The sequence below is a fragment of the Bidens hawaiensis genome, unplaced genomic scaffold (assembly GCF_021521415.1).
Source record: "Bidens hawaiensis isolate Kalapana, Puna unplaced genomic scaffold, B.hawaiensis_p1.1 tig00000512_1, whole genome shotgun sequence".
Lineage (NCBI taxonomy): Eukaryota > Viridiplantae > Streptophyta > Magnoliopsida > Asterales > Asteraceae > Bidens > Bidens hawaiensis.
In genome coordinates, this window is record NW_027491033.1 from 807285 (window position 1) to 835000 (window position 27716).

General features: G+C 33.8%; 3 protein-coding genes and 1 pseudogene across 4 annotated transcripts in view; 1 reads left to right on the forward strand and 3 right to left on the reverse strand.

Annotated features, from left to right (window-relative positions):
* Nucleotides 1-27716, forward strand: part of LOC143632288 (glutamate dehydrogenase 2-like) — a 209617-nt gene that overhangs the window by 33624 nt on the left and 148277 nt on the right. The window lies entirely within an intron of this gene.
* LOC143633331 (uncharacterized) lies at nt 1830-8901 on the reverse strand. Of its 2 annotated transcripts, XM_077101661.1 has the most exons (6): nt 8691-8901; nt 4874-5386; nt 3865-4086; nt 3552-3624; nt 3096-3203; nt 1830-2289 (listed from the first exon to the last, which is right to left on the reverse strand). In XM_077101661.1, the coding sequence occupies exons 1-6, from the start codon at nt 8820-8822 to the stop codon at nt 1916-1918; spliced, it is 1422 nt and encodes a 473-aa protein (XP_076957776.1). In that variant the 5' UTR covers nt 8823-8901; the 3' UTR covers nt 1830-1915. The 2 variants fall into 2 exon arrangements, with proteins under 2 accessions (XP_076957776.1, XP_076957769.1); XM_077101654.1 differs by lacking the exon at nt 8691-8901 and having other exon boundaries at nt 4874-5358.
* Nucleotides 14448-21399, reverse strand: LOC143633422 (structural maintenance of chromosomes protein 2-1-like; annotated as a pseudogene).
* LOC143633387 (ras-related protein RABD2b) lies at nt 23389-27280 on the reverse strand. Its single transcript, XM_077101707.1, has 8 exons — nt 27009-27280; nt 25751-25823; nt 25444-25491; nt 25288-25335; nt 25113-25184; nt 24655-24810; nt 24392-24495; nt 23389-23791 (listed from the first exon to the last, which is right to left on the reverse strand). Exons 1-5 carry the CDS (start codon nt 27020-27022, stop codon nt 25134-25136), a joined length of 234 nt encoding a protein of 77 aa, XP_076957822.1. The 5' UTR covers nt 27023-27280; the 3' UTR covers nt 23389-23791; nt 24392-24495; nt 24655-24810; nt 25113-25133.

A 27716-nucleotide genomic window follows, 5' to 3' on the forward strand; every position in this document is an offset into this window, starting at 1 on the left:
TGATGAATAATTTAAACAACAAAAAGTAAAACATGAAAAAGTTTATTCAATAGTCATGCACGTTACAAAGGTCTACTTATGAATGAAACAAACACATTAAACATACATGATTATTCTAATAACACATGAAACTTCAATGTAAAACTTACAAAAGTCCATGAAACTTTTGTTATCTTGGCACCATCTTGACCATTTGGACAAGTCCTACATGATTACATATAGAGGCTAACATCGAGCAATCTTTGAGATGGTATAGCAATGAGTGGTTTTAGTTTCTTGAGTGTAATCCCAACATTTTCAGAAAGATCGTGCTCTTCACAGTGCGGTAAGCACCAGTTAAAGGAGTGCAAGAGTGAAGCCAATACATACATGAACATTTTCTCGAGAAACAGTTAAAGGAGTGCAAGAGTTAAAACAGTACAACCCTCTGGAATTGTAAACCCACCTACCACGCATGCCTGACTTGGGGACCGCGAGACTAGGAAAAGGGACCACCGGATGTAACCTAAGTGTTTCCTTAATCGTTGCATCTAGATATTCTAGTTTCGAAAGATGAGATTCTTCCACAATGTTGTTTGGTCCTACAACTTTTGTTAGTTCTTCTTACATTGTTTTCATCACTAGATGATTTTTCAAAATCTCTGCCATTACCCATTCTATTAGTGATGAAGTTGAACAAAACTATACTAAATAAGAGTGTTCATATTATCAATAAACACATATACGTTCGATGCAATGACTCATTTCTCAAAATATATCAATATTGTCGTCAGGATAAGGGATGGGCAAATGGTATCGGGTACGGTATCGAAACAGGTACCGTTGGTGCTGATTCGATACCAACTATTTGAGGTTTCGGGATCAGTATGTCATTTACCAATTTTCTGCTTATGGTACCGAACCAAACCAATACCAAATTTTTGAGAAATTCGAGATCGATAATGGTATGATACCGAGCTCATCCCTGGTTTGAATATTATCTTAAGTTCATTCCATGATGTTGGGTTAAATCGGGAAGTATTTCATATTGTTTTTTTTTATGTTGCAATAAAGTTGGGATTTAATTATCCAAACTACATCCAATTGGCCTATAATAATACATGCTAACAGTTTGGCCACCGACGATCCCAAGTAATTACGCTTTTGTTGTTAAGAATAATTATAGCAGCATATTTATCATAAATTTACACTCAATTTTTATTTGATTAATACTCTATTATGCTTTGCACGACTCCCCATTTAGTTTATTATCAACATTTGTGAGTGAAATTGAGTCAAAATAATATAAATATAAGATATTGCTTATGCTACTGGGATTGTCAATGACAACGAAAGTGAAAGTTAGGATTGTCATTAGTTATATTGATAGCATTGAATATTGCTGGCCAATGAATTAACTTTTAAATGACCAAAATCCAACACTCATATGTTAATAATCTCAAGAAGCGAGATTAGCTTGACTAGAATACCCGTCTTATTACATCCCTTCGATATTTTAAGTTTCGGGTTTACTCATTCCATTACATATCCTAGAAGCATCTCTCTTTTATTTGATACGACACTTGCTTTGTTACGTATACAACGGAAATCTATTTAACTAAAATCGATTTCATACACACAAAAAAGGATGTTTGGAGTGCAAAATTTGATCAACCCTGTCTCGATCACAAAACTACTCGATTTTAAACACAAAACATCCAACGTTAGAACCCACAAAACATCTATGTTCTTCGATTTTAACTATTAAACAACAAAACATCATAAAATCATCATCAAACATAAATGTAACATCTCACAATGCACAAGACCATCCACGTCTATAAAGCACGATGTCTGAACAATTTATCGGCATCTACACCAAGAAATTACATAAATCTTACATATACAAACTACTCTAACCTCTTAAAAAACCGCCTCAATCATCCGAGCTATAGTCAGTGTTAGAGTCATCAGGTAGCAAAGGAACCGCAGCACAACAAAACAAATCTTTATCCTTGAGAAGAAGACAGCTGCCATTAAAATCCCACTTTAGATCCATCACTGAAAACTGCGGTAGTGGAACGTTTACACAGTAAGCACCAGATGGGGTCCACATGTACACGTGTGAGGTCCCGGTGCACAAAACTAGTCTAGTGCATGTTGGGTCCCATGCTGCGGCGCGAATAGGGTCTTTCTGGATCAAAATGGCAGCGAGTTCAAGAAGGTTCATGTCCCAAATCCATAAAACAGTTGGCATGCTGTCGTTGCGGGTGCATATGTATTGGCTGTCTTTGCTCCATGATATGATGCCTGCAATTTTGGTAAAATGAAGTTAGAATGCAGGTTGAAAGTCCAACATGAAGAACATATACATGCATATTTTCAAGAGGTGTAAGAAATTTGTTTAAATTTCTTACAAATCATTAGCGTATCAAATATGATTATGTGGTTATAAAGTTATCTATTGGGATTCCCATTACCTGAAACACGATCTTAAATTCACCCAAAAGCCGACTTTTAATATAATACACTACCACACTTCTAACAATTCTATATATTTTTAACAATTCCACTTTTCCAGCAACTTCAAAATCAAAATAATATTCATTGTATTTTCTAAGAGTAATTAATATATTAATACATTTTAGTCTCATAAAGCAAGTAAACAGGTATGGGATCAGGTAATCGAGTGTGAAATATTTTTATAATTATTTTCATATGCGGTCCATACCAAAATACCGGTCCAGATGTTTTGGGCTTTAGGTTTTCTAGTCGGTTTTAACCCATATGACTTGCGTTCCTTTCATCTAGTTTTTATTTTATTTTATGTGTTTAGCCTATTAGAGATAAACCAAATCCGAAATCAACTCACACAGGAGTCTACATTGCTACTTATATATATACAAACATATTTCAGATTGCATTTGATCAGGCTCATAGTTTAGCCTATCAATTTGACAAAAATTGTCCACTTAATGTTCCTACTTTACACAAGCAGTATATTATATGAATTACATAGACATTCCACATAAAATCTATTTAATGACTGCATTTACTGTTTTCTAATTTTTCAAATGCTTTTATAAACATTAACATGAGCAATAAATCAAGCTTACCGATTCCTTGCTTAGGGTTTGGCTTATCCGCAGGAGGCTTTTGAAAAGGCAAAGTGATGGGCAATTCCATAATATCATATCTTACATCTATGAATGGTGGACCATATTCTGCAACAACAAAATGTAAACAATAAATAACCAGGAATCATTACAAGACCAATTATAGTGAAAAACACAGTAACATGATATTAAATTAGGCAAACCCCCACAATGTTTGGGGTGGAAACTTACACCCATTTACTCAGAAATGGGTCAATCCGGGTTGTGTTTTACCTTTAAAGGGTAACAGGTTGAAAGCAACCAAAAGTGTATTTTTAATGTACACAACCTTGTAAATCATTTAATTTAAAGATTTGGGGTACTGTTGTAAAGCTACTGTTTTGATAATGATAACAAACACATTACTTACAAAAATTAATATAAAGTAGACAGAACAAGTGTATTGAAAATATTCACCAGAATTTTGTTGTGTAAAGTCATCTGTTAAAGACAATTCAGACATATCAAGTTGTATGGGCTCGTCAACCTCCTGAAATACCAAGAATAAAAATTAGTTAACTCCAGAAATCATAACTTATTGCGGAATGTATTTGCTCGTCTCACAATCCACAAAATGGAAACATTTTCTATTTAGGCCTTTTGGATTCATCAAAAGATTACAAATTTACAATCCAAATTCGATTACTTTAGCATAAATCATAACAAGATATTAATAACAATTACAGTCCACAAGATAACCAGTTTCAGTCCAACCCAAATAGTTATGTACCTTGAAAACAGCAGCAGAACAAGGAGCTCTCAGAGTTGATAGATGCATAAACTCTGCAAACACTTTCCAGGTTAAGTGATTTAGAACTCTTAGCATTTGATCATAGCTACCAACTGCTAAAGACTGGCCATTAGGGGACCAAGATACACTTTTTACACCCAATCCACTTTCATATGCTTGATATTTTGATAAGCACCGCCCATCTATCGAGTATATCAGAACCTATATGCAATATGGCGGATAAATGTAATCAAAACAAAACCATACAGTTTATAAGAGTAATTAGAGGCATATAGTAGTTTTAAAAAATGAGAGAAGATGACAAGTCAGTTCGGAACTAGACTTTTCTTGAATACTATGTTTTTTGATTTGTTATTATGGTTAAAAACTAGAAGATGGGTCAATTCGGTTCAGTTATTGCTTCAAATTGAACCACAACGAACAGTCAAACACTTAAAATATCATAACCATTGTTTCGGTTAAATAGGTTATCGATTATTGGTTTTCAAAGGCCAGTTAAGGTATACTGGTTCACCAAAATTTTGAAGTTATATCGGTTTCTAATAATTGGTATTCAATTTATGAAATCCTTCAAAGATTATAAGTAAACTAACAAGTGTATGCGAGTTCGAAATCATCATCCTAGACCTAAGATTTACAATATTATTGTTATATAAACTTTTAAAAGATATATGCTTGTCATATATTTCCCAAATATTGAAAAGATCAATGTGTATGCCAAAATTGTTTGATTCGGTTAATTCGGTTATTTTCTCACCCATAATATTTACAAAAATCCAATTTATTAGGACAATGTGACGCGCGTGGTTCTATGTATTAAAAGACAATTTGGGCAACTTCCTACACGTTTTAACCATTTCCTTTTATATCAGCTTTTCTCTTATATTTACTCTGTTGACCCGAATTGACCATAAGTAAAAGATTAAAACTGTCACCTTCTACTATTAACTAACAAGTTATTAGAAAACAGAAGACTATAACAGCAAACCTTATATTCAAGAGGCGAATCCCATATAACAATTGCAGTATCATCTGGAGACCATTCAACATCAGCAAGATCTAACGTATCAACAGCAAAAACACCCATAATTTCCCATGATTGGCAAGATATCAGATTCACGTAATCTTTGCAATCACGCCTCGTGGATATTGCAGCAAAACTCCCATCTTTAGTGAAAGACACCCCTTTAGAAGCATGTTTTGGCCATTGCACATGTATACATGCTGTATTTAAAAGTGACCAAACAGTTAACCGTAACTGGAACTCTGATGTGGTGAGTATGTGGCGACTGTCGGGGCTCCACCTCGCATAAGCAATCCCTGCTGGACCTTCATCAATTTTGCATGTCCATTCAGGTTGTGCTAATGACCATGCTTGTATCATGGGCTTCTTGTAAAGTCCACATAGGATGTATTCAGAATCTTGAGCCCACTCAATGTAGCTTATTTTATCCAGACAAGAAAACAACTGTACAACCTGCATAAGTGCATATATGTAAGACTCATGTGTTAAATGTTAATATAACAAAAACCTAAAAAGATTATCAAATGTGCATGCCACTTGCTTATGAAAACCAAAAAAATAATGTTCTTGGTTGATTATATATGTAACACCCCAACCCGGAACAGGCTAACGTGTTACTATTACAGATATCAAATCAACGCCACAATCCAAAATACAACAAAAATTAATGCAACCTACGTCATATTATTAAACAAAGTGAATTAACTTTTATAAGCTTGAACTTCATTTTGTTCTCTCATCACTAAATTCCCCGAATCCCGGATTACCTGAAAACAAAATAAGAAAAACAAAACAAGAAAACACGGCTGAGCCAAAAATTGCCCAGTAACGGAAAGAACAATAGTATAGGTAAGGACAGACGTAAGAGAATAAATATACGAACTTCAATTCAAACTCGAAACCAACCCTTTTTACCGAAACATATACTTAATAAAATTCGGATGTATGATCCGACACTTGGCCAGAACATGGTCAAACGCATGCGGAAATATATCAGAACTATAATAAAAACACCCAGAGCCAGAAACATATAACTTGTAACATATAATGTGTGACGTGTAACATATAACGTGTAACATTTAACTGAACTATAATTAAATGCGAAACATAATCCGATACACGATCGGGACGTAATCTGAATATACTCAAATTTAATCAAATGCATATACACATATCAAAACGGACCAGAAATATAGCGAAACAAAATATAATTACTAAAATACACGACGATGATGTTAAAATAAATAGGTCGTGTAATACGGAAGCACCCAGAGCCTAAACAGAGGGGTACACAGCTAGCTAGTCCATGCACCAAAGAGACGGTGTGGGTGGCGTGCACACATTGTTCCATCTCAAACAGAAGTCAGGAGTCAGGAGTCAGGAGTCAGAAGTCGGAGCTAAGATCGATCTATACGCCTCTAAGTGGCCAAGGTACTACATGAGTACTTTCAGAGACGCCGTGAACTTTGATTACGCACTGTCACGATAAGTGCCATGTCAGGAGTCAGGAGTCGGAGCTAAGATCGATCTATACGCCTCTAAGTGGCCAAGGTACTACATGAGTACTTTCAGAGACGCCGTGAACTTTGATTACGCACTGTCACGATAAGTGCCATGTCGTTGACGCCCCAACGACAAGTCAGAAATGCTCGGGTAACAGAGTACTGAACTAAAGTCGTATAACTAAAATATATTATATAAAATAACTGAACTCAAAATATAACCGACGCGTAACGAAAATCCGTACTACAAAGTAACGGAATAGAGTCAATACTAAAAGTGAACAAAAACAGAAACCGTACTACAAAGTAACAAAATAAAATTTATACTATGAGTGACAGAAACCAGAATCCGTACTACGAAGTAACGGAATATAATTAATACTATGAGTGAAGGAAACCAGAAACCGTACAACAAACTAACGGACTATAATTAATACTAAAAATAGCAAAAACAGGAAACCGTACCTTAACCGATAAGCAAATTTGCAAGGCAACCCAACTCGTCCGCGATTACCCACAGAACCTATAACCCCATTACTTTTATATATTAGACAATTACTATTACATTTATATATTTAAAATCCTCAATTTATCTTACTAGACCAAAAGGAGTCCTGTTACAAAATCATACTTTTGATTTATATTGTTAAAACCAGAACCCCAAAATCGAGTTCAGGTGGTAAAATATCAAACTAACATCATTATTTTATAAAGGAGTAGCCAATTAATATTTACGATTTATAATTCAAAACAAAATCTGATTTGATGATAGAATTATCTTGACATACATGATAATTATATCAAACCATTAAAGAACAAGGAGCTAGAAAACAGTTAGCTTTGTTTAGAGCCTTGTAAAGATCCATTTGTTTTAAGAAAACGAAAACGTATGCTCCGTTTCATCCCATATTTTACTAGCCCGTTATTCAAATCTATAGAACTAAACATGAAATATGAGTCTATTTGAGCGTTCAGTTTACCTCCGATGAGGGCAGAAACGTTTAGTTTTCGGTGGCGGCGGCTTATCTCGGAGGAGCAGAGAGCGGAGGTTCCGGTGATTCTTGAAACCACTAAGGCGTCCGAGGCTGTGACGGTTGTCTCCGAAAACGATCGTTAGCGGTCGCGGTGGTTTCCGTCAGAAAGTTTCCGGCAAAGGTGTCGCGTTTCCTGACGAACCAAGTAGTGGCAGTGGTGATGGCGAAACTCGGAAGAGCAGGAAATGCGGTGTTGGCGTCAACCAAAGGCGACTGCTACGGTGGCGGAGGTGATGACGGCAACCGGCGGGGTTGTGGTGTTGTACAGAGAGAGATTAAGATTTAAAGTTTGATGAATCAATATCATTGGAACTTTATCGTTTATATATATTAAACAAGTTATAAACACAATCAAATTCCTAAATAAGTTGATTGTTTGTTGCTCACGTTTGAATTTGAAACAAGTTGATCTAGATGATGATTGGAATATAAAATAATAAACATATGCTCAGTCATGAGTTTGAAATCATCTAGGTTTCAATTTTAAATTATTATTATTATTATTATTATTATTATTTTTATTCCCATTATTATTATTATTATATCATATTTTGTAAAACTAAAATTTACGGGTATTACAATATAACAATAAGAAAACAGGCTTCATTTACTAAATTTGGACATTTATCTCTTTATGAAAACTGCATACATATATGTAGTCTCATAATCACCTACAGATAAGTAAGATAATACTGTTAGTCTGCTATAGCAAATTAATGTTGCAAAAACCGCTATTAATCAACAACTAGTCGCTAATCGGAGCCCTGGCTCTTCGACTTTGGCTAAACAGCAGCAAAAATTGCTAATCGGTCAAACTAAGTCAAATCCGGACCTAATCAGCCCTAATCCCGGCCAATTCCAGTTATTCCGATCCTAAACGAGTCGAGGAGGGTTTAAAACCTGTCTACTTCAAAATTTTACATATAAAAATGCGTATGCGTGTGTGCATAACTGAAAACTCCATATAAAAATTCCAATCTGAGCTCACTCGCGCCTTGCAAGTTTTACAACAAACTTCACTTCTCTAATTCACATTTAAGCAGTAACTTCTAGAGATCAAACTGAACAAAGGCGCATACAACTTTCGGTTTCGATTCTAAACTTCTTTTAATAAACCTGAGCCTCAACACATGTTTTTAAATCAACCAGGGTTTCTAAATGAAATAGCAAATGCACTATACATAATTCAATCAATATCTCAAAACAGTTCTAAATATTGCATAATAATAAAATAAATAGTTAAGCAATTGTTATATATACCTTAAAAGAGACGACATCTCGAATGACAAGGCGGTAATCAACGGCAACGGCGAGATAGCGAGCATTTGGTGAGAAGCAACAAGGACCGGTCTGCTTAAAAGGCTCTGTAAACTCCATCACAAGAACGATTTGACCATGAAATGTGGAGAATTTGCTATAAGTGTAACGGTTATTGAGGAATTGAAGGTGTGAATTGCAGATTAGAAGTTGAATTTAAGAGTGTGCGGTTGATAATTTGATATTCAGATCTGATTGATGCGGTGAATTTGGGTGAAGGTGAGTTTCAAATTTTGAAATGATTGGCCACAACAGTCAAACGGCATATTGGTGAAAGTAAAAGCAACCATTTTAATAACTACTTAAAAAAATAAAAAAGATTTTTTAGTTAGGAAAAATGATGTTACAATAATTAATAAAAATACTTAAAAAAATTTAAATTCGTTTCTGAAATACGTTTTTTTTAATTTATTGTCGTCTTTAAAAAAAACAGTTGTGTCTTTTAGGAATAACTTTGGTAAAAGTTTTAGTTTATAAATTCAATTTTCATAACAAATTATTTGCTATCTATGAACAACAGTTACCATGTGTATGTTCTATAGTAAGCATTTGATGGTTCGATAACTCTTCATGGTCTCACCAAGTTCATTTAAATCAAAACACGTATATCATGCATAATCACTAATGACTAGACGGTGGAACACATGTTCCTAAGAATAGTATGGGATAAAACATATTATGTATTGACTTGGTGCATGACACCACTAATCTTCATTGTACCCAAGAGTAACATTTATTGCTCTAAATCCACAATGTCCAATTGTCCATCAGCTATAACACCTAGTATCTATAAGCCTGAGATAAGGATGAAAGATATTTGGGATTTCAGTGTTAGTATAGGTTGTGTATGAACTATGTCTTGGAAGTGATGGTTTTAGGTTCAAATCAATTATATTCAATGATAGTTTACGTGCAAAAGTTTTAAACAACTACGTTTTACAAGGATATCATGCATGCGACTAGCACAATTTTTTTATTGTTTCTTCAAGCTTGGTTGTCCACGAGTGTTTTCCCAAACAACGGTTTCCTCAACCAAAGATATATTTGTTTGGTTCTTGTATGACATATCTAACTGTTTCATTTTATAAATAACTTTAGACCACGTGTAGGGGCTTAAGGTGGTGGGACAACAATCAAATCCAACCAATAAAAATAAACCTTTTTAATTCAACTAATATATTTATAAAAAACATAATGATTAAAAATTTGGTAAGTTAAATTTCCTCCTGTACATATGATTTATGGCCGGTTAATTAATTAATACTTCATCGTCTAAATAGCAACAACGTAACAACACTTTTGATTAACTAACCATCATCCGCACTCCATACGCAATTGTAACTTAACACCCTACTCTTTCTCAAGAAATATCTCATAAATAAAGAGCTGACAATTGGGTACCTGTTTAAGATACGATAAGACATGTTAATCAAAACAATGTGGTATGTGATTTTTTTATTTTCTTAAATAATTGAAATTAATCTGCTAGACTCCATCATTTTTTCTTATTGATACACAAAACTTAAAACTATCTTATAGTCATGACATATAAAGTAGTTAAACGAATCGTATTCATGTTTGATATTTGTATCACACGCGTCAATTCTTACCTGTTAAACATGTTAAGACACAAATTATCAGCCAACATCCCTATCCCATATTTAAAAATCTCACTTTCCCTAAGGCCTGAACACTCTTTTTCTGTGTCACAGAGAATAATATTAAAACTCTCTAGCCACACTGGTCCTTGTCACGTGACCTTAACATCCAAAACTAAACCAACATTCGACACGAAATACCCCACGTGTCCTCACCATATTTCATCTCATACCACGTCATCACCACCACCCTCACAATATAAACACCCACCGTACCACCACCGCCACCATTCCTATTAATAATATTATTATTCTCACTCCCACAACCATAATAATAATAATATGACCGATATCCATCAATCCTACAACCCACAAAACCGTCCATGGGGCAGCGTGAGGCGGGTGGCGCGGCGCATCACCGCGCTTTGGCGTAGGTGTATTGTGTGTATGATTATGAAGGAGATGGTTGTTTAGTTATGTGTGTCCATTTTTTGTTTGGGTTTTAATGGTTTAAGTGTGCCTGTGTTTGTTACTTTGTTTTTGTTTTGTGTAATGTGGATTATTTGTTAAATGTGATAATAAATATAAGCATAATATAAGTTTAGTGTTACGTACGTTAAAAGAAAGTTCTAATAGAGGCCTCATGTAACCTCACAATGAACAAATCAAATGTAACCTCTTAGTAAGGTCGTCTTATTTCATTAGAAGAAAGTTTTAACTATTAAGAGGCCTAATGAGCGATTTATTTCATTAAATGAAAATTAGAGAAATGGTTACAAAGCTAGCTTAATTACTGATTGATCGATCGACACTAATTATTAAGTTGTTCGTATCCACAATTAGAGGGCCCTATACTAGTTCGTGTGGATTTCATTATCATTCTTAGACTTCATCACCTTACCGGGGCCATGAAAGATAATACTTCACGTACCAGAAAGAGGATCATAAAGATTAAATGCAATTAGCGTATATTTTCATTGATGATATTTAGATTTTCATTGATTATATATTCACTTATTGACTTGTGAAAGATTAAATGCAATTAGCGTACATTTTCATTGATTACGTGCTTCACACTTATCTTACATTTATTTTTACTTTTTAAGCATTTAGAAATGATCTTTTATAAAGATGGGTATATATAGTCCATTTTTTTAAGCATGTTCAGTTGGACAATTAAGAAAACTTAGAATGATTTTTCAGAGAGATCGTGGTACAGTCACGGTGCTTAGTGTTGATTGAAGATGATTTACTTTAGCTTTATAAAGATACGCCTTAGACAATTTGTTTACTTATTTTTGTGAAACCTCATATTCAAACAAGGTGGTTATATAACTAAAAACTTGTTTATTTAGATGGTTTTGGTCTTAAATTTACGTAGTTTAATAAAGTTATTGGTTCATTATGTTCATTGCTTTATTTTAATATCTAATCTGTTGCATGGTGTCCTAACCAGGTTCAAGGAGTCAATGTAACCGGCAGTTAGTGCCCGACTACAAGGAGTCAATGTATCTGGCATGGCGTTTTAGTACGTATCACAATGGTCTCACCGTCGGCATGGCGTTTTAGTACAACACGATCGTCTCACCATGGCACGATGTGATTGGTGTTTTAGCTACCTTTTAAGGAACGTGTTAAACTTCTCATATTACCCACTTGATAAATTATATATATTTTTTAAAAGGTTTCCTTTTAAAAAAAAGTTCAATTTCTTTTTTAAATAAAAATTAAAAAGCTATTTTATAATAGATTAAAAAGTTATTTATTTTAATAACACAAAAAAACACTTTCAAAAAATAAAAATACGTGTGAAGACATATCATAATTGATAAAAAAAAAAAAAGCAGATAAACTATGGTTTCTCATTGAAGGATTTTGTATCCTTTAAACTTTAAGTTAAAACAATTTTGAGTCATATATGACTGTGTTTCTGCTGAAATTCCACTTATTATAATTAACAAACTGTTTTACGGCGCATATATTTATCTAAATTATATTTGATTTCCATCACGTGTTTATTTAGTCATAAATATTTATAACAATAATAGTAATAAATCTTTAAAAGCATGAAAATTCAAAACTATATTGTGATTGGTAACATAAAAAAGGAAATACGATCCATATATCTTTTGTGATTTTGAACAATTATGGCAAGTCCTTAAGATATAAGTATATAAACAAAAACAAAAATATTTTATAAATCCAATCCAACATTAGCTTCTAATTATTCGGTCCTAGATATGTTTACTTTTACCAAGATCATGATATATCATTCTTTTATATATCTCGTTCGTGTAACATATATATATTATACACAGGTCAAGATCTAGATGAATAATTAAGGTGCAAAAAGTTTAACAATATCTTCTAATGAATCATCCATGAAAAAGTGTGGTTATTGTGGACAGACTGCTCATACTTCAACAGCATGCAATAATGGAAAAGTTGATATTATTCATATTTTTGGTGTGAGGATTGATCCTTTAGCAGATCAACGCGAAGACGATGGTAATATGCAAGTCGTTAATGGCGCGAGTAGTTCAATAGATGAGTCCAAAAGCATGGAGAGTTTAAAGATATATAACACTGAGCATAGTTGTATAGAGTTAGGATATTCCTCTGATGGACATAATCAAGATAAAAATAAAGGTGAGATTTTTTATAATTTATTTTTAATTTAATGTTGCGGGCTGGTATTGATGTGTTTCGATTGATCAGGAATGCCATGGACGGAAGATGAACATAGATCATTCTTGACGGGTTTGCAAAAGCTCGGAAAAGGCCAATGGCGAGCGATATCTAAGCACTACGTGCCGTCAAGAACACCGACGCAAGTAGCTAGTCATGCACAGAAGTTTTTCATTAGAATGAATTCGACGGAGGACAAAAGGAAACTTCGATCAAGCCTATTTGACATGCCGTTAGATGAATATGTAATCGATAAGTTTTAATATCCTGTGTTTTCCGCCTTAATAATCGATACTAATGATTTGTGTTATTGTTGATAATGGTGCAGTCTGAGGCTCCAGGAACTTCTGTAAGACCTTCGGTTGCACCCTTGGCACTGAGTCAAACCTATGGTGTTGAAGGTTACAATCGGTTCTCGGATCTGGTAAGAAAATTGCCCGTGCATTTTGAGGCAGCTGAGCTCAAACTTGCTTGTCTCGAGGCTTAGGCTCGAGAAAAAGGTGAAAGCTTGAGCTTAGCTGCGAGACAACATTCAAGTAAAATTTAGAAAATGAAGTCTCTAAAGTTGTAAACTGAGGAAGTGTTTGGATGTTTGTTTCTAATGGTGCTTTAAGCATTGGGATTTATATAATATCATTAATATTGTCGAATCGCAATAATCACTTTTACGATTTTACCACATATCCAAATAACTTCATGGCTTAGTTGTCTTGATTCATTTAAGGCTTTTGAGCTATTGAAACCTAGTCAAACCGGACTAGCTAGTAACCTAACACTATAATTGCTCGTTTTGCAGATGCACATTCCTTTGACGAATTACATGCCCGGGTATCCACTAGGTCAAAGGACGGAAAATTTTGCTACTATGGTGCCGCAACCTCTACTCATAACTAATGGGGAGAAGTGTACCAAACAAGAGCCTGAAGTTGAGAGCACAAAAGACTAGTTTTTGGTTCATCTTCTAAAGAGAACAGATTTTGCCATATTAGTTTACAACTTATATATGGTGATTTGACATTGTTTAAAAAGGGTGTAAGTATTCATAGAAAAGTTACATGCAATGAGACTGTTTTAAACCAATTCAATTATTTATTAGAACCTACAAATTATGGATTGTTACAATATATTAATTAGGGTTGCTTCTAATTATCACTACAATACAATAGTTATAGAAATAAAAAACAAAAACGAGTAAGCTGCATGGTTTGATGGTTTTATGTTTTCTCGTTCGGTTATTTCAATTTGTTATCTTTTTATGATTCGGTTATCCAATTTGACGATCCACCCTTTCATGAAAATAACTTTTCTTCACTAATAATAATACATATATAAAGCAGAAATGAGTGTGTATATACATACATAATATGATTACAAAATGGCTTATACACTTAGGTTTAGTTGTTGAAAGACATGATCATTTACTTCGAAGCAACGGTTCTCTGAACAGTTGAGACACCATCTACAAACTTTGTACGAAAAAGAACATTGGCATTGTTGAACATGCCTTCTTTCAGTGACACCACGATAAACTGTCAACACAAAAACAATGAACATTTTATGTTAATATACAAACACAACTTTTTAAGTTTGTAACTAAATATGTAATATATCAATATATACCTGTGAATGTGGAAAGTGTGCTTTGATCATTCGCCCGATGTTCTGTGTGTGGCTTAGATCAAGTGCTGCATCAACCTGTTAAAGATATTATGTACATTGTTCTACTATTTGTGTGTATGCGTGTGTATAAATATATATATGTGTGTGCATGTGTACCTCATCCAGAATATAAAGTGGAGCTGGTTTGAAGAGAAGTAATGCCAAAATTAGTGAAAGTGCAAGTAGAGATCTTTGTCCTCCACTAAGTTCTGATAATGACTGTTTCCAAACACTCCCAAATGCGACGCGGACTTCTAACCCGTCTAAAAAAGTACCTCCCTCTGGGGGTTCTAGTTTTGCCATTGTACCAGGTAGCAAAGTGGAAAATATAGATCCGAAATCACTGAAAATATAATGAAATATTGGATTAAATCAATGATATATTTATATAAAATCATACTTGAAATTTAACAAAAACTCACCTGTTTACTTTCACCCATGTGACTTTTAGTGTCTCTTTTTTCTTTTCATCTAGCTCTTCAATCACCAACTTAATCTTTGACTTGTCATTCTATGTAATAAAAAACTCGAAATAAGTTGAATTACAAAAATGACCCCAACCCCCTAACCTTATTACTTAATGGCCATTTGACCATCTTTTAAAAGTGTAACCTTGACTGTCACAAATGATTAGACAAAATACGTTACAATCACAAGATGCCATATGGACTTGTTATCGCAAATGACGAGGTTTTGACAGGCCGAGCTACCAGTCAGATGATGATGACATGTCAGCCATCTTGTTTAACCAAAAAGACTTTGGCACATAAGCCAGAAAGATGATTTTTTTTTTGCTTTGAATGTGACCACTTGACACTACCCAATCACATCAAATAATTATAAATTTAAAAATTGGTCAAATGAGACTATTCATATAAGAAAAGTTTTGGTCAAAATGGTCAATGAAGAATCTATGTTGATTGTTTACCAACCTCAATAATTTTCTTCCTGGCTAACAAATTATTGTACTCATCTTCTGCTTTCTCAAACATAGCCATAACTTTCTTGTTCACCCTCTTCTCAAGCCTTTAACAAACAAACATCTAAGAAAATAAGTAAAATATTCTACTTTCCGTAAAAAGGTTTTTAAGGTTTATAGTAAAACTAAAAGAATACCCTGCTTGTTCAGTCTGGAGTTTTTCAAATTCATCTCTTGTTTTGTGTGGATCACGCGATGCGAAATCATAATCACTTCCACTTCTTCCAAAAAGCTGTTTCTCAGCAGTTATCCAACTGTTTTTCTCAATCAGTTTATCCACTTTTAGTGAGCAGTCTTTTCGTTCAGTTTCCATCCGTTTCACCTACACAATATAGCACATGTTATAACAACATTGTAAATAAGCATTAGTGAATAAAAAACTTACCTCATTTTCCAATTTCTTCCTTTCAAGAGTTTTCTCACCGATCTCGTTTTTAAGTTTCTGCTGATCTTTAAGAATGCTACTAATTTGTGAATCGCAGTCGTTGACTTTTGTACGAGCTGCATTTAGTTCAGATTGTGCTTGGCTATGTTCATCTTTCAGTGATGTGACCTGCATGAATGTAAACATTGTCTTTCATATTGTAGAAATAGAAAAAAAAGGTCAAAATAGTCAACCTTGGTCTTGAGTTCATCCACTTCAGAAGTCAACAAACTAATCTGCTTCTGAAAAGAAACTAATTGATGCTCCAAAGATGCTTGTTCTTGTTTGACAGCTTCCACTTCCATTATTAATTTCTCCCTTTCATTTTTGTGCCCCTAGATGAACATCGAACACTCATGTCAGAATCTGAAATATGAAAATAATAATCATATAAAAAACCTAAAATATGTACCTTAAGGTCTTTTGAAGCTGACTGCATTTGTGTCTTGACTGCTTTAATCTTTTTTTCTAGATCTTTAAGTATACGTTCCCGATTATTAGCATGATCATAAATTGATTTTTCTAAAGTTGCAACTTCAGTCACACATTCTTTATAAACCGCTTCCTTTTCACTAACAGCAGATTTCGCTACTGCAAGCTCCTGCTCGATCCGTTTTACCGTCTCACTAAGCTACATCACCCAAAATTTAAAAAAAATAAACTTTTTAATATATATATATATATATATAAACTAATGAACACAGAATATGATGGAACCTTGTGATGCTCGTTCTGCTCAACTCTACTCTGGAAGAGAGATAGCTCGTTTGATTTGAGCTCCAACTGTTTCTTTAGGTCATTATACTTTCTATAAAGTGGAAGGATCTCGCTGATCTGGACGTACAAATGACACGTTTAGACACTTGTAAAATATTGTTGATAAACAGCCATGATATTAAGCTTTAGAAACAACATAGGCTTAAATTTTAACCGTTGCTTCGATTTCTGATAGGCGCTTTTGATGTAAAGTCAAATCTGATTCAGCCTCTGCCAAAGCATGCAATTGCCTTAATAGATCACCACCACCCCTGCGCATTAACAAATTATATTTCAGTTTATAAAATAAATCTATTTTCTATTGTGGGTTCTCAAGTACACTAATAAGTAATCATAAATGTAATAATTAATAAAATTTTATGAAATGTTTGTTTACTTGCGAGAACCACCAGTCAGGAGTCCACTTGGTTGATATATGTCACCTCCTAATGTCACACTTGTGGTTCTAACTTTCTGATTAAAAGCAACCTGTGTGCCATAAGTTAATATACCCACAAAAAAAGTAGTTAAATACATTTTCATGATAAAACTGATAAGATAGGTGGCACATTGAAGATAGTATTTATACTTTTCTTATGACAAAATACCTCTCGTGCAGCTTCAATTGTTTTGCAGACAAAAGTTGAACCGAACACATATTCCATTGCACTCTGAAATATTAACAACTCTCAGAAAAGTAGATAAATGAGTTAAAGAAAAAAGTAGAACTGAACAGAAACTTTTCAGCTAATAATGAAAAGCTGACGAAAGTTAAATCTAAAAAATAAAAATGAGAAAACAAACCTGGAGTTCATTATCATAATTAACCAATGAAAGTGCAACTTCAGCATTGCCTTTACCTACCTGAGTACATAAAATCATGTGAGATTATAATACGGGTGAATAATAAAAGAATATACACTTACCAAATTAGCAGCGTCTCTTTGAATATTAGGTGGTACAGGATAGCTTTGGATTTTATTTAAAGGGATAAATGTCATTCTTCTTCTAAGATCACCAGAAGTTGTTTTCCTGTGTTTTCAGTATCAAGCACAACATTGTACAACTTTCCATCTGCACAAACCTGAATCAAAGTATCGTAAATAAATTAATAAATATTATCAATAAGCAAAGGCTATAACTAATAACTCTGCATGATATAGTAAACTAGAACCTCCAAGGCAGTCATTGTTGAGCTATCTTTCACTTTAATAAGCTTTGCAACCACACCTTTGACTTTTGACCGATCAAAGTTATTCACAGGATCACGATAAGAAAACTCGATGTTTCCCAAACTTGACGAAATATTCCGGATCTCTTCTTTAATTTTATGTACTGCTTCTAATTACACTGTTCGATCCTGATCATCATTAATATTTCGCATAAGAAAGAACTCAATATGCATAAGTACACTTTTTGAAGTAAAAAACACACCTTTTCTAAACTTTCCATCTGTCCTTCCTCATATGAGAGGGATTTTAAACCCGTTTCAACATTTTCTAAATCTTTTTGTCTGATTTTTAACTGCTTTTCTGCTTCAACAGCTTCGTTGTGTTTTAATGATAACTTAGTTTTATTCTCTTTTAACTCCTTTTCACTATGCTTTATCTTTGTTTTCAATTGTTCAACCTCGCTCTCTACTCTTCCAACTGCCACTTTAGCATCACCTAACTGATCTTCCAGACACTTTTCTTCATTCCCACTACTCTTACCAGCAACAACACCCTGTCCATCTCACTCCAATATCATTACAGTTGATTTGGTGAGGTGGTCAAACTTAAATTATTATTGCATTTACCTGTTGTTCTTTCTCAAGGTTTTCTAAAGTCTTTGCTAGCTCCTCCATTCTTCTCTTCAGATCAGCAGCTCCGTCTTCTGCACTCTTTACAGCAGATATTCTGTCTTTCTCTGACTGTTTCAGTTCTTCAATACTTTTTCCAATCTAATAATCTCAAGATATGAAAAAATACTACATTTTGAACATAAGGAAACACAATTTGGCTAGATATGTGCATAAAAAACGAAATAACCGACACCTAACCGACAAAACCGAACCCAACCCAAAACCGAATTCCCGGTTCGATTTTGGTTTTGCATGTACCCCTAAAACTGAAATAAATCGTAAAAACCAAACCAACTTTTATAACCGAATTGAACCTGTGAAAACAGAAACCGAATGGTTTTTAAAAGCATAAAAACCAAACTTTCGGTTTTTGTTCAGTTTGAGCCCAAAACCAACCCATGCACACCCCTAAATTTGGCCAAAAATGATGTTTACCTTCTCTGCATTATTTATCTCGGTTGTGAGATCATCCTGACGGTTTTTCAATACAGACGTTTCTTTAACAAGATCACGCGCTATAGCATCAACTTTATCCGATAAACCTTTAACCTCCCCACCCATAGTTGCATCTTTTTCAACTGTTAACTTTCCCACACGTGTTTCCATCTCTTGCACCTCCACGTTCATACTCTCAACATCATTACCAATCTCACAAATCTTACTTTTCATCTCATCAACACCAACAACTGCATTATCCCTGACCTTCTCTGCTTGCACATACTCATAAGCAATACAAAACCGTTTCAATCTATCCAAGTCCGCATTCCCATTGGACCATTTCATGTACTGCATCCGCTCGCTCTTTAGCTTCTCTAAAGCTGGAAGTATTTCATGATCAAGAAGCTTGTTGATTTCATCTACTTTACCTTGTTTCTTCTCTAGGGTTTTTAAAGCAGCATCTTTTTTAGTTTCATACATTCTTGTTCCTGCAGCTTCTTCAAGCATGGATAATATTTCCGGTGGTTTCATGTTTAATACCTTTGTAATGCGTCCTTGCATAATTAAAAAATGTGGATTGTTGACATTTAGTTGCACCGAGTGGAAAAGATTTTGCACTCTGCTTGGTTGTGCAACATGTCCGTTAATCAAGTATTTGTTTCTCCCACCAACCACAATCTGAAAAGTTTAAAAAACATTAAGATGCATAAGTTATGAAGTGTTGTTAAACAAAACTTGTAACAGTATCTTGTACGAATCAACTCCAAATCAATAACTTCTTTGTTCAAACCAATGAACCATACATTTAAGGGTGTGCATAAAACCAAAATAACCGAATAGTAACTTCTATAACCAATATAACATATTTTTAAGTGATTTATAAAAAAACAATAAACGGTGTAGCCAAAAAGGCAAAAACTTTAGTGGTCCCGAGTTTATTTAAGGAAAGGAAGAGCATGTTTGAGATTGAGTTTGAAAAATGCTTAATGGCTTATTGGTTTTTTCAAAAAACCATTTTGAAAAGCCAAGATTTGGGGCTTTTGAAAATTGCTTTTTAACCTTTTCAAAAAGCTAAAATAAGAAGGATTTTTGTGATTGCCAAACACATTTTAACTTATTGGCTTTTTGAAACACAGATAAGCCAATAAGCATTTTTCAAACTCAATCCCAAACATGTTCGAAATGAAAGATTTTCCTTTCCTTTCTTCTCCTTCATTTCCCTTTCCATTCCTTCCGATTTAGAAGGAAAGCGGTCCCTCTCATTTTACTCTTTATTTCTCTTCCCCCCCCCCCTTTCCTTTCCTTTAATGAAACTGGGGTCTTGACTTTTCTGTGTGGTATTCATTCTCGTTCAAATGGCATACATACAAAGTCCTTGGAAAAACTGATAATTTCTTTTCACCAGCTTATAAATCAGCACGGTTCTATTTCTAGCACATACCATAGCATAACATAGATTCCATGTATTTTTCTAAAAATTTTGAAATATTTAACAACATTCAAAGCATAATGATTAACATTCTAAAGTCAATTGCAACTCTTCCCCTAGAAACCAATTAAACAACTATACTACACAATTCATATTTAAAATTCTATCTAATAGCTTATTATTATTATTATTATTATTTAAATTCTAAATTCTATCAAATAACTTATTACTCTTGACCAATTCATATATAAAATTCTATCTAATAGCTTATTATTATTATTATTACTCTATCAAATAGCTAATTATTTTATTAATATTTAATTTATTATTATTATTAATTATTATTATTATTATTATTATAAATGATCAACCTCCATACCTGACGTGTGACAGTAATTTCAGAACACTCTTCATACCCAAGAGGACTTCTACTCCTATCCGAGTTATCGAACACAACCGAAACCGTAGCCTTCGTAATACCAGCCTGCCCTTGCTTATACACCAGCTCCTGCAGGTTCGAAGCTCGAACCTGCTGCAAGTTGGTGATACCTAACACGAAGCAAATCGAATCGAGAATATTCGATTTGCCGGATCCATTTAATCCAGTAATGGCGTTGAAGTAAGGATCGAAACCTGGAACTAGTGTTCGTGTAGCGTATGATTTGAATCCTTCTAAACATACCTCTTTGATGTGCATTGTGAGTAATTGAAACCCTAGAAATGACTGGTTTGAAGTGAATTGAAGAAGTGAGTCAATAATTAATCTACATGGAGATTAAATGTATCAGATTTGAGAGTGTATGAGGATAATAATAATAAGATAATGATTGAAGATATTATTATGAAATTGAAATGAAAAGGGGTTTTTTTGAAGGCGGGAAAATTGTTATTTTAAATTTGTTTTGACTTTTGAACGACATAAATTGAATATAAGTTGTTTTGTTTTTTTAGAAATAAAATGTCTCTGTTGACCATATCTATTGAATAAGATGTATGTAGTTTATAAGAAGAAAAATGTTTGTTTTTAACGTATGTAGACTGCTAAAATAATTGGTGATGGTTTACGAACTATGATAGTGGGTGGTGGTGGACGATTGGTGGTAGGTGGTTAACGGTGGTGATGGAGGGTGGGTGGTGGTGACGGAAGGTGATGGTGGTGGCTGATAGTGGTTGGTGGTGGTGGCGGACGATGGGTGGTGGGTGGTGGCGGCGGACGATGGGTGGTGGTGGTGGACAATGGGTGTTGGTAGGTTGTAAAGATATTTGAAGAAGTTGAATATTAACTTATTTTTTAAAACTATAAAATCACTTTTCAAGTATTTTTTTTATATAAAAAAAATGTTTTCAGTGACTTATGTCTGCGTGCATGCCATTTAAGCAAAAACAAACAGAACCTAAATTAACCAGTTCATACATGTTTATCCTTTTTTAATGTTTTAACTTGATTACTCAAAAAACCTTTTAAAACTATTACAAAGGGTGTTATTATATATCCCACAATTGGAAAGCGGTATTCAATTGTATTATAAGATGTGATGGTCGATAAATTTGACAGGTTTAGGGTTCAGAGTTTGCATGCAAAGATTATTTGAAAAGGTATATAATCGAATGTATAATTGGTGTTAAATGTTTGTATAATTTTTTTAAACTCTTTCTTAAAAATATTTTTAAATTATGAGAGCATTTTGTATTCCCGATTCATACACTAAACTAAAATCTAAAACGAGAATATAAAAGTGTTGTAACAATAATAGTCAATAAAGTTCAAGCTCTCAAAACTTAACTTAAAAGTAGTGATTGCTTAACACGTTAAACTATACTCGAAAGGCACATGCATAGTATAGGTGAATTCGTCAATTTAGACACTATACTTTTAGTGTTCCACTTATTTGTGATATTAGACCTAGGTTAATAAAAAGGATTTTATCTTTTTTTTTTAATTGCAATAACCTCCCATGCCAGTCACCAATAAAAGTGAGCCTTACCACCACATAGAAATCTTTATATGTGAAACTAGTGTACATATTCACCTAATATTAATGTTTTACTCAATGAAACTCATGTGATTCTTCTATATCGGTTCATCACAATAATAAGTTGGACTAATGTTTCACCTATATTTTGATAAACGTCATTGTGTTTTTTCTTCAAAAGATGGTTAAAACGGTTCTAAAGTTTTGATTGGTTTTCATTCGAAACCAACCTTGTATATACACAATTGCACACGCATACATCATACAGTTTTTAGACCAAAGAACGAAAGTCACACACTGTTTAACATGATTTTTTTCATGATAAAAAAATCTGAAAGGTTAGAATTTGAAGGCGGGTGATTTTGAACTTGAAGGTTCAATTAAGGTGTGTTAATCTAGAGTACATGTCAAACTAGGTCTTTGTAAAAGCATACTAAATTTGTAACAAAAGTAAAATATCATTTACGATGGTTAAATTTTAGGTAAAAGGATTTAACTAGTCGTAACTCGTAACTAGCTTTTTCATGAGCACTCGGAAATTTTCATAACGCTGAAGCATTTAAGCTTGCCAATTAGAAAGGGACACTGTTAAGAGGCCGTAACGATTCCTAGAAACTGCTGGAGGCAGTAACGATTCCTGGAGCTGGTGTTTGACTGTTTTCTAAACATTGACCCTTTCTCTGTTGCCCAAGAAGACAACACCTAAAGCTTAAGAGAAAAAAGATGAGAAAGTGAACGACGATGAAGAAGAAAGAGAAGAATGAAATTTTGAATTTGACCACAATTTTTGGACCCTATTTCCTTTTTGTTGTTTTTGACTAATAAATCCCAATCTATGTTCTAATGTATAGCGTATTTAAGTTCTGAGGTCATGCTTGCATAAAATGTTCTGAATACACTATGAACTGAAAATGACTACCCAATTGGTATATTATTTGAAATACATTCATAAGTTTGCCAAAATGTCCCCTTATCTAAACAACATTAATGAATTCTGGTTGGTAAGAGATTGGCACTGCAGGCAGATTGACACTAGCAGTAAACAATCCTTACAACACAAATAATAATAATTATAATTCAAACAACAATGCAAAAAATCAATAAAATGTTGGCGATGAACTATATGATTGAACGGTAGGAAGAATAACCTAAGATGAGCAGCAACCACTCTTTTGGCTGATTGGTTGCCCTTTGATCTGCACAGTAGGTGGCCTCTTGTTTGACGAAGGCTGACTCGCCATCCTGCATTGATCCATAGTCAAACCAACTTTTCAAACTTAATAATTGTTAAATCACTTAAACGTGGCAACATGGGGTTGAGTAGTACATTCATAATGCGGGTTCGTCAAGTTGAGTTGACCGCCATTATAGAACCCCTTATCAGAAAGGTAACGAGACCCACCAATATCATGCCAACCAATGGGACCGGACCTCTGCTAGAGGTACAGGTGTGAATGAAACCAAAAAAACAACCCGTAACCCAAGTAACCGAACCGAAACAAAAACCAGCAGTTTGGTTATATGTTTTCATAAAAACATCCATTTTTCATAAAAACCAGCAGGGGATGGCGGCGCAGCTTGTTGCCCGCTTACCTGCCTCTTTATTGTAATTGGATCCTTTTATTGGAAATGAAAATCAACTATCCATTTATCTACTATAAAAACTGGACTTTTGGTTCGGTTTTGGTTTTGCACGCAATTAAAACAGAATAAACCCGAACCAAACCGAACTAAAGCTATAGATTTCTTTTATTTCATAAGAATTTAATAAATATTGTAACCCAAATATTTTAGCCTACAAGTGTAATAACCAAGTAATCATTAATTAACGTATATATTTACCTGTTCTTGATATCAGCACACATAGCCATAAAAGCTTGCTCAACGTTAGTGGCGTCTTTAGCACTAGTTTCCATAAATGGAATGCCAATATCATCAGCAAATTCCTAACCATCAAAAAGAATGACCAACTTTAACTTGTTATACAATAATCTAACAAGCCAGGTTGACCCGCAAACATATTTTCTCCAATGTTTTATAAATTTTCAATGTGACAAACTGTGTGTATTAGAATAATAGAATGAGAAAGAATCATAAATCTGTACCTTTGCGGTATCATATGATACAGCCCTGCTCTCGGTAAGATCACATTTGTTACCAACAAGAAGCTTATTTACATTTTCACTTGCATAACGGTCAATTTCACTCAACCATTGCTTAACATTGTTGAAACTTTCCAGATCAGTAACATCATAAACTATCTGCAGAATTCCAATTACAAGGACATCAAAAAGGAGGTAGAAGCAAGATTAAATGCATCAAAGGCTAAAAGGGGATTTGAATAATAATCAGAATCAAACAATAATCTAACATTACAGCTTATAGATATAGTGTTTAGATGTCTTTATGTTATTCAAAGTTGTAGCAATAAGATGTTTGACAAGTTCTGATTATTTAGAAAATTTAAAGAAAAATGACAAAAAAGATAGCATAACAGCTGCTTACTGCAACTTTATATAATTTGTTTTAAAACACAAATACAAGCTCTTTGGAAGAAACATACTATAATGCCATGGGCTCCACGCTAGTAGCTACTAGTAATTGTCCTGAACCTTTCTTGTCCAGCAGTGTCCCACTGCATGTTTAAACAACCAAAGGTAAAAATAGATAGCATGATTTTCTATATCAAATAAGTAGAACATAAAATTACATAATGTTTTTTAAAAGAGACCCCTCACAATTTGTAGCTTAATGGTCTTTCCATCTTGATCCACGGTGCGAATTTTCTGGTAACAACAAAAATAAAACCTTGAGTATACATAAAGATAACTGTAACAAAATGCTATATTTTAAAATGATATGACATTTCTAAGTGCAAAAGTGTTGATTCTTACAAAGTCCACACCAATTGTGCTGATATAACTGTCAAGATATGAGTCATCCTGTACAAAAGAGATTAAGATTAGCAAAATAAAAACACTTCATATCAAGCAGCGCATATAAAAATGTAGCAATCAGCTTTATTGCCACTAATTTCATACATTTCTTTTACTGATTTTTGTTTTTCCAACTAAATTCTGAAAACGAAAATGATACTATGCGATATGCCGATATGCATGGTTCAAATGGGCAAAATTATGAAATAAACTATAAAGAATCACTTAAATGCAAAAAAAGCAATGAAACATAATACTCTCTTACAGCAAATCTGAGCAGAAGACAAGATTTGCCAACTCCTGAATCTCCAATCAGCAAAAGCTTGAACAAGTAGTCACTGTATGAAATATATAACAAGTACTCCTTGTCAGATATAATAGACATATATCTTCGACAAATTCGAATAATACTATAAACTTAAAAGTATCATTTTGCAACTAACTCAAAATGTCACAAATAATTAATGTCATAAAGACTTTAAGTAAAAACAATCCTCATTCTTTCAAATATTCACTAATGCTATAAAAGCAAATCTTTCAACATGATCACACAACTGGATTTTGCTTCTATAGCAGCTAATGAGCTACATTATGAAAAATATACCACCACAATATCGTTCGTTAGGCCACAAACAATCATATTATTCCTAATTAGGCATGCACATTTTGTTATAGAACTTCAGTTATGCAAGTGAGAGGTATATATAGAGGTATTGAAGGACTCATACTGCTATCATCAAATCAAATATCTACAGGTGTCCTTCTCAAATCACTCAGAAGCTTCATAATATATTCACCACTAATACAATCATACATATAATAAAACGTCGGCTCACATTTCCTTACACGCCTAAATAATGATTTCAACTTCCAATCCCCGTTCCTCACACAACAATGCGAGATCATGTACACATTTAGTGCTAAATTCTACATGTTTAGATAACAAATTGGCCGGTAATCTGATCACATAACTGGATTTTGCATCTATAGCAGCTACTGAGCTACATTACGAAAATTATACCACCATAATCTCATTCGCGAGGTCACAAACGATCAGATTGTTCCTAGTTACGGTTTCCTATTCCTCGTGTCAATATAAGTGCTTATTTAGGCATGGATATTTTGCTAAAAACTTATACAACTGATAGATAGATATATTACAAGTCACATTAACATTATTATTAAAATAACTCAATATATAGCTTCATAATTCTTCACCATTAATCCAATCATACATACATACAATAAAACGCCTAAATCATGATTTAAACGATGTGAGATTATGTGCACATTACGTGTTAAATTCTACACGTTTAGATAACAGATTGAACAATAATTTGATAATAAAACGAGCGAATCTCATTGGATCGTTAAAATCCATGAGAATCACAAACTAATTTCTACGAAAACCGCTACCGATTGATGTATAATTAAGAACCGAAGCAGATCTGAATAACAATTACAGGAAGAACAAAATCGAATGGAGTATATGTTGAAGGATAAGAGATGGAAGAACGACTTACTACTCAGGATTCATGATGAATAATGAATTGAAATTGTAGAAGGAGATATTATTATTATTATTATTTTCCGACGGCCGGTGGGTGGGTGGGTAATGTGACCGTGAAATTGGATCTCCGTTACGAGCCTAATTAATTGGTTGGTTTTTATACAATACAATACAATAAAAATTAAAAATAAATAATTGAGATGGCTGGCTGGCGGGCGGGGATGATCCGAAGTCCGAACACAGAGGGAAACAACCCACACACACAATATCAAATTGTCCAATAGCAATGACTAATAAGTAAGGGTATAATTGTCTTTTCACATACATTTAAACAGCGGCAAAGCTTGGACTAAGACACCGGGGAGTGGGGACTCAAAATGTATACAAAATTTCACAAACGAAGGGGTCCGGGCTCAATTTTTCGGCCGAAAACGGCTAAATTTACACTACGTATAAAAAATTTTCGGCTGAAAATGGCTAAATTTACACTACGTATAAAAAATTTCGGCCGAAAACGGCTAAATTTTAAACTACGTATATATAATTCCGACCGAAAACGGCTAAATTTACACCATGTATAAAAAATTTTGGACGAAAACAGATAACTTTACACTACTACGTAAGGGGGGCCCGAGGTGGAGCATCCTTCACCCTTGCATTTAACATTTAACAGAAAACGGTTAACCTCCATCGATATAAGGGATCAAATGTGTTACGGTTA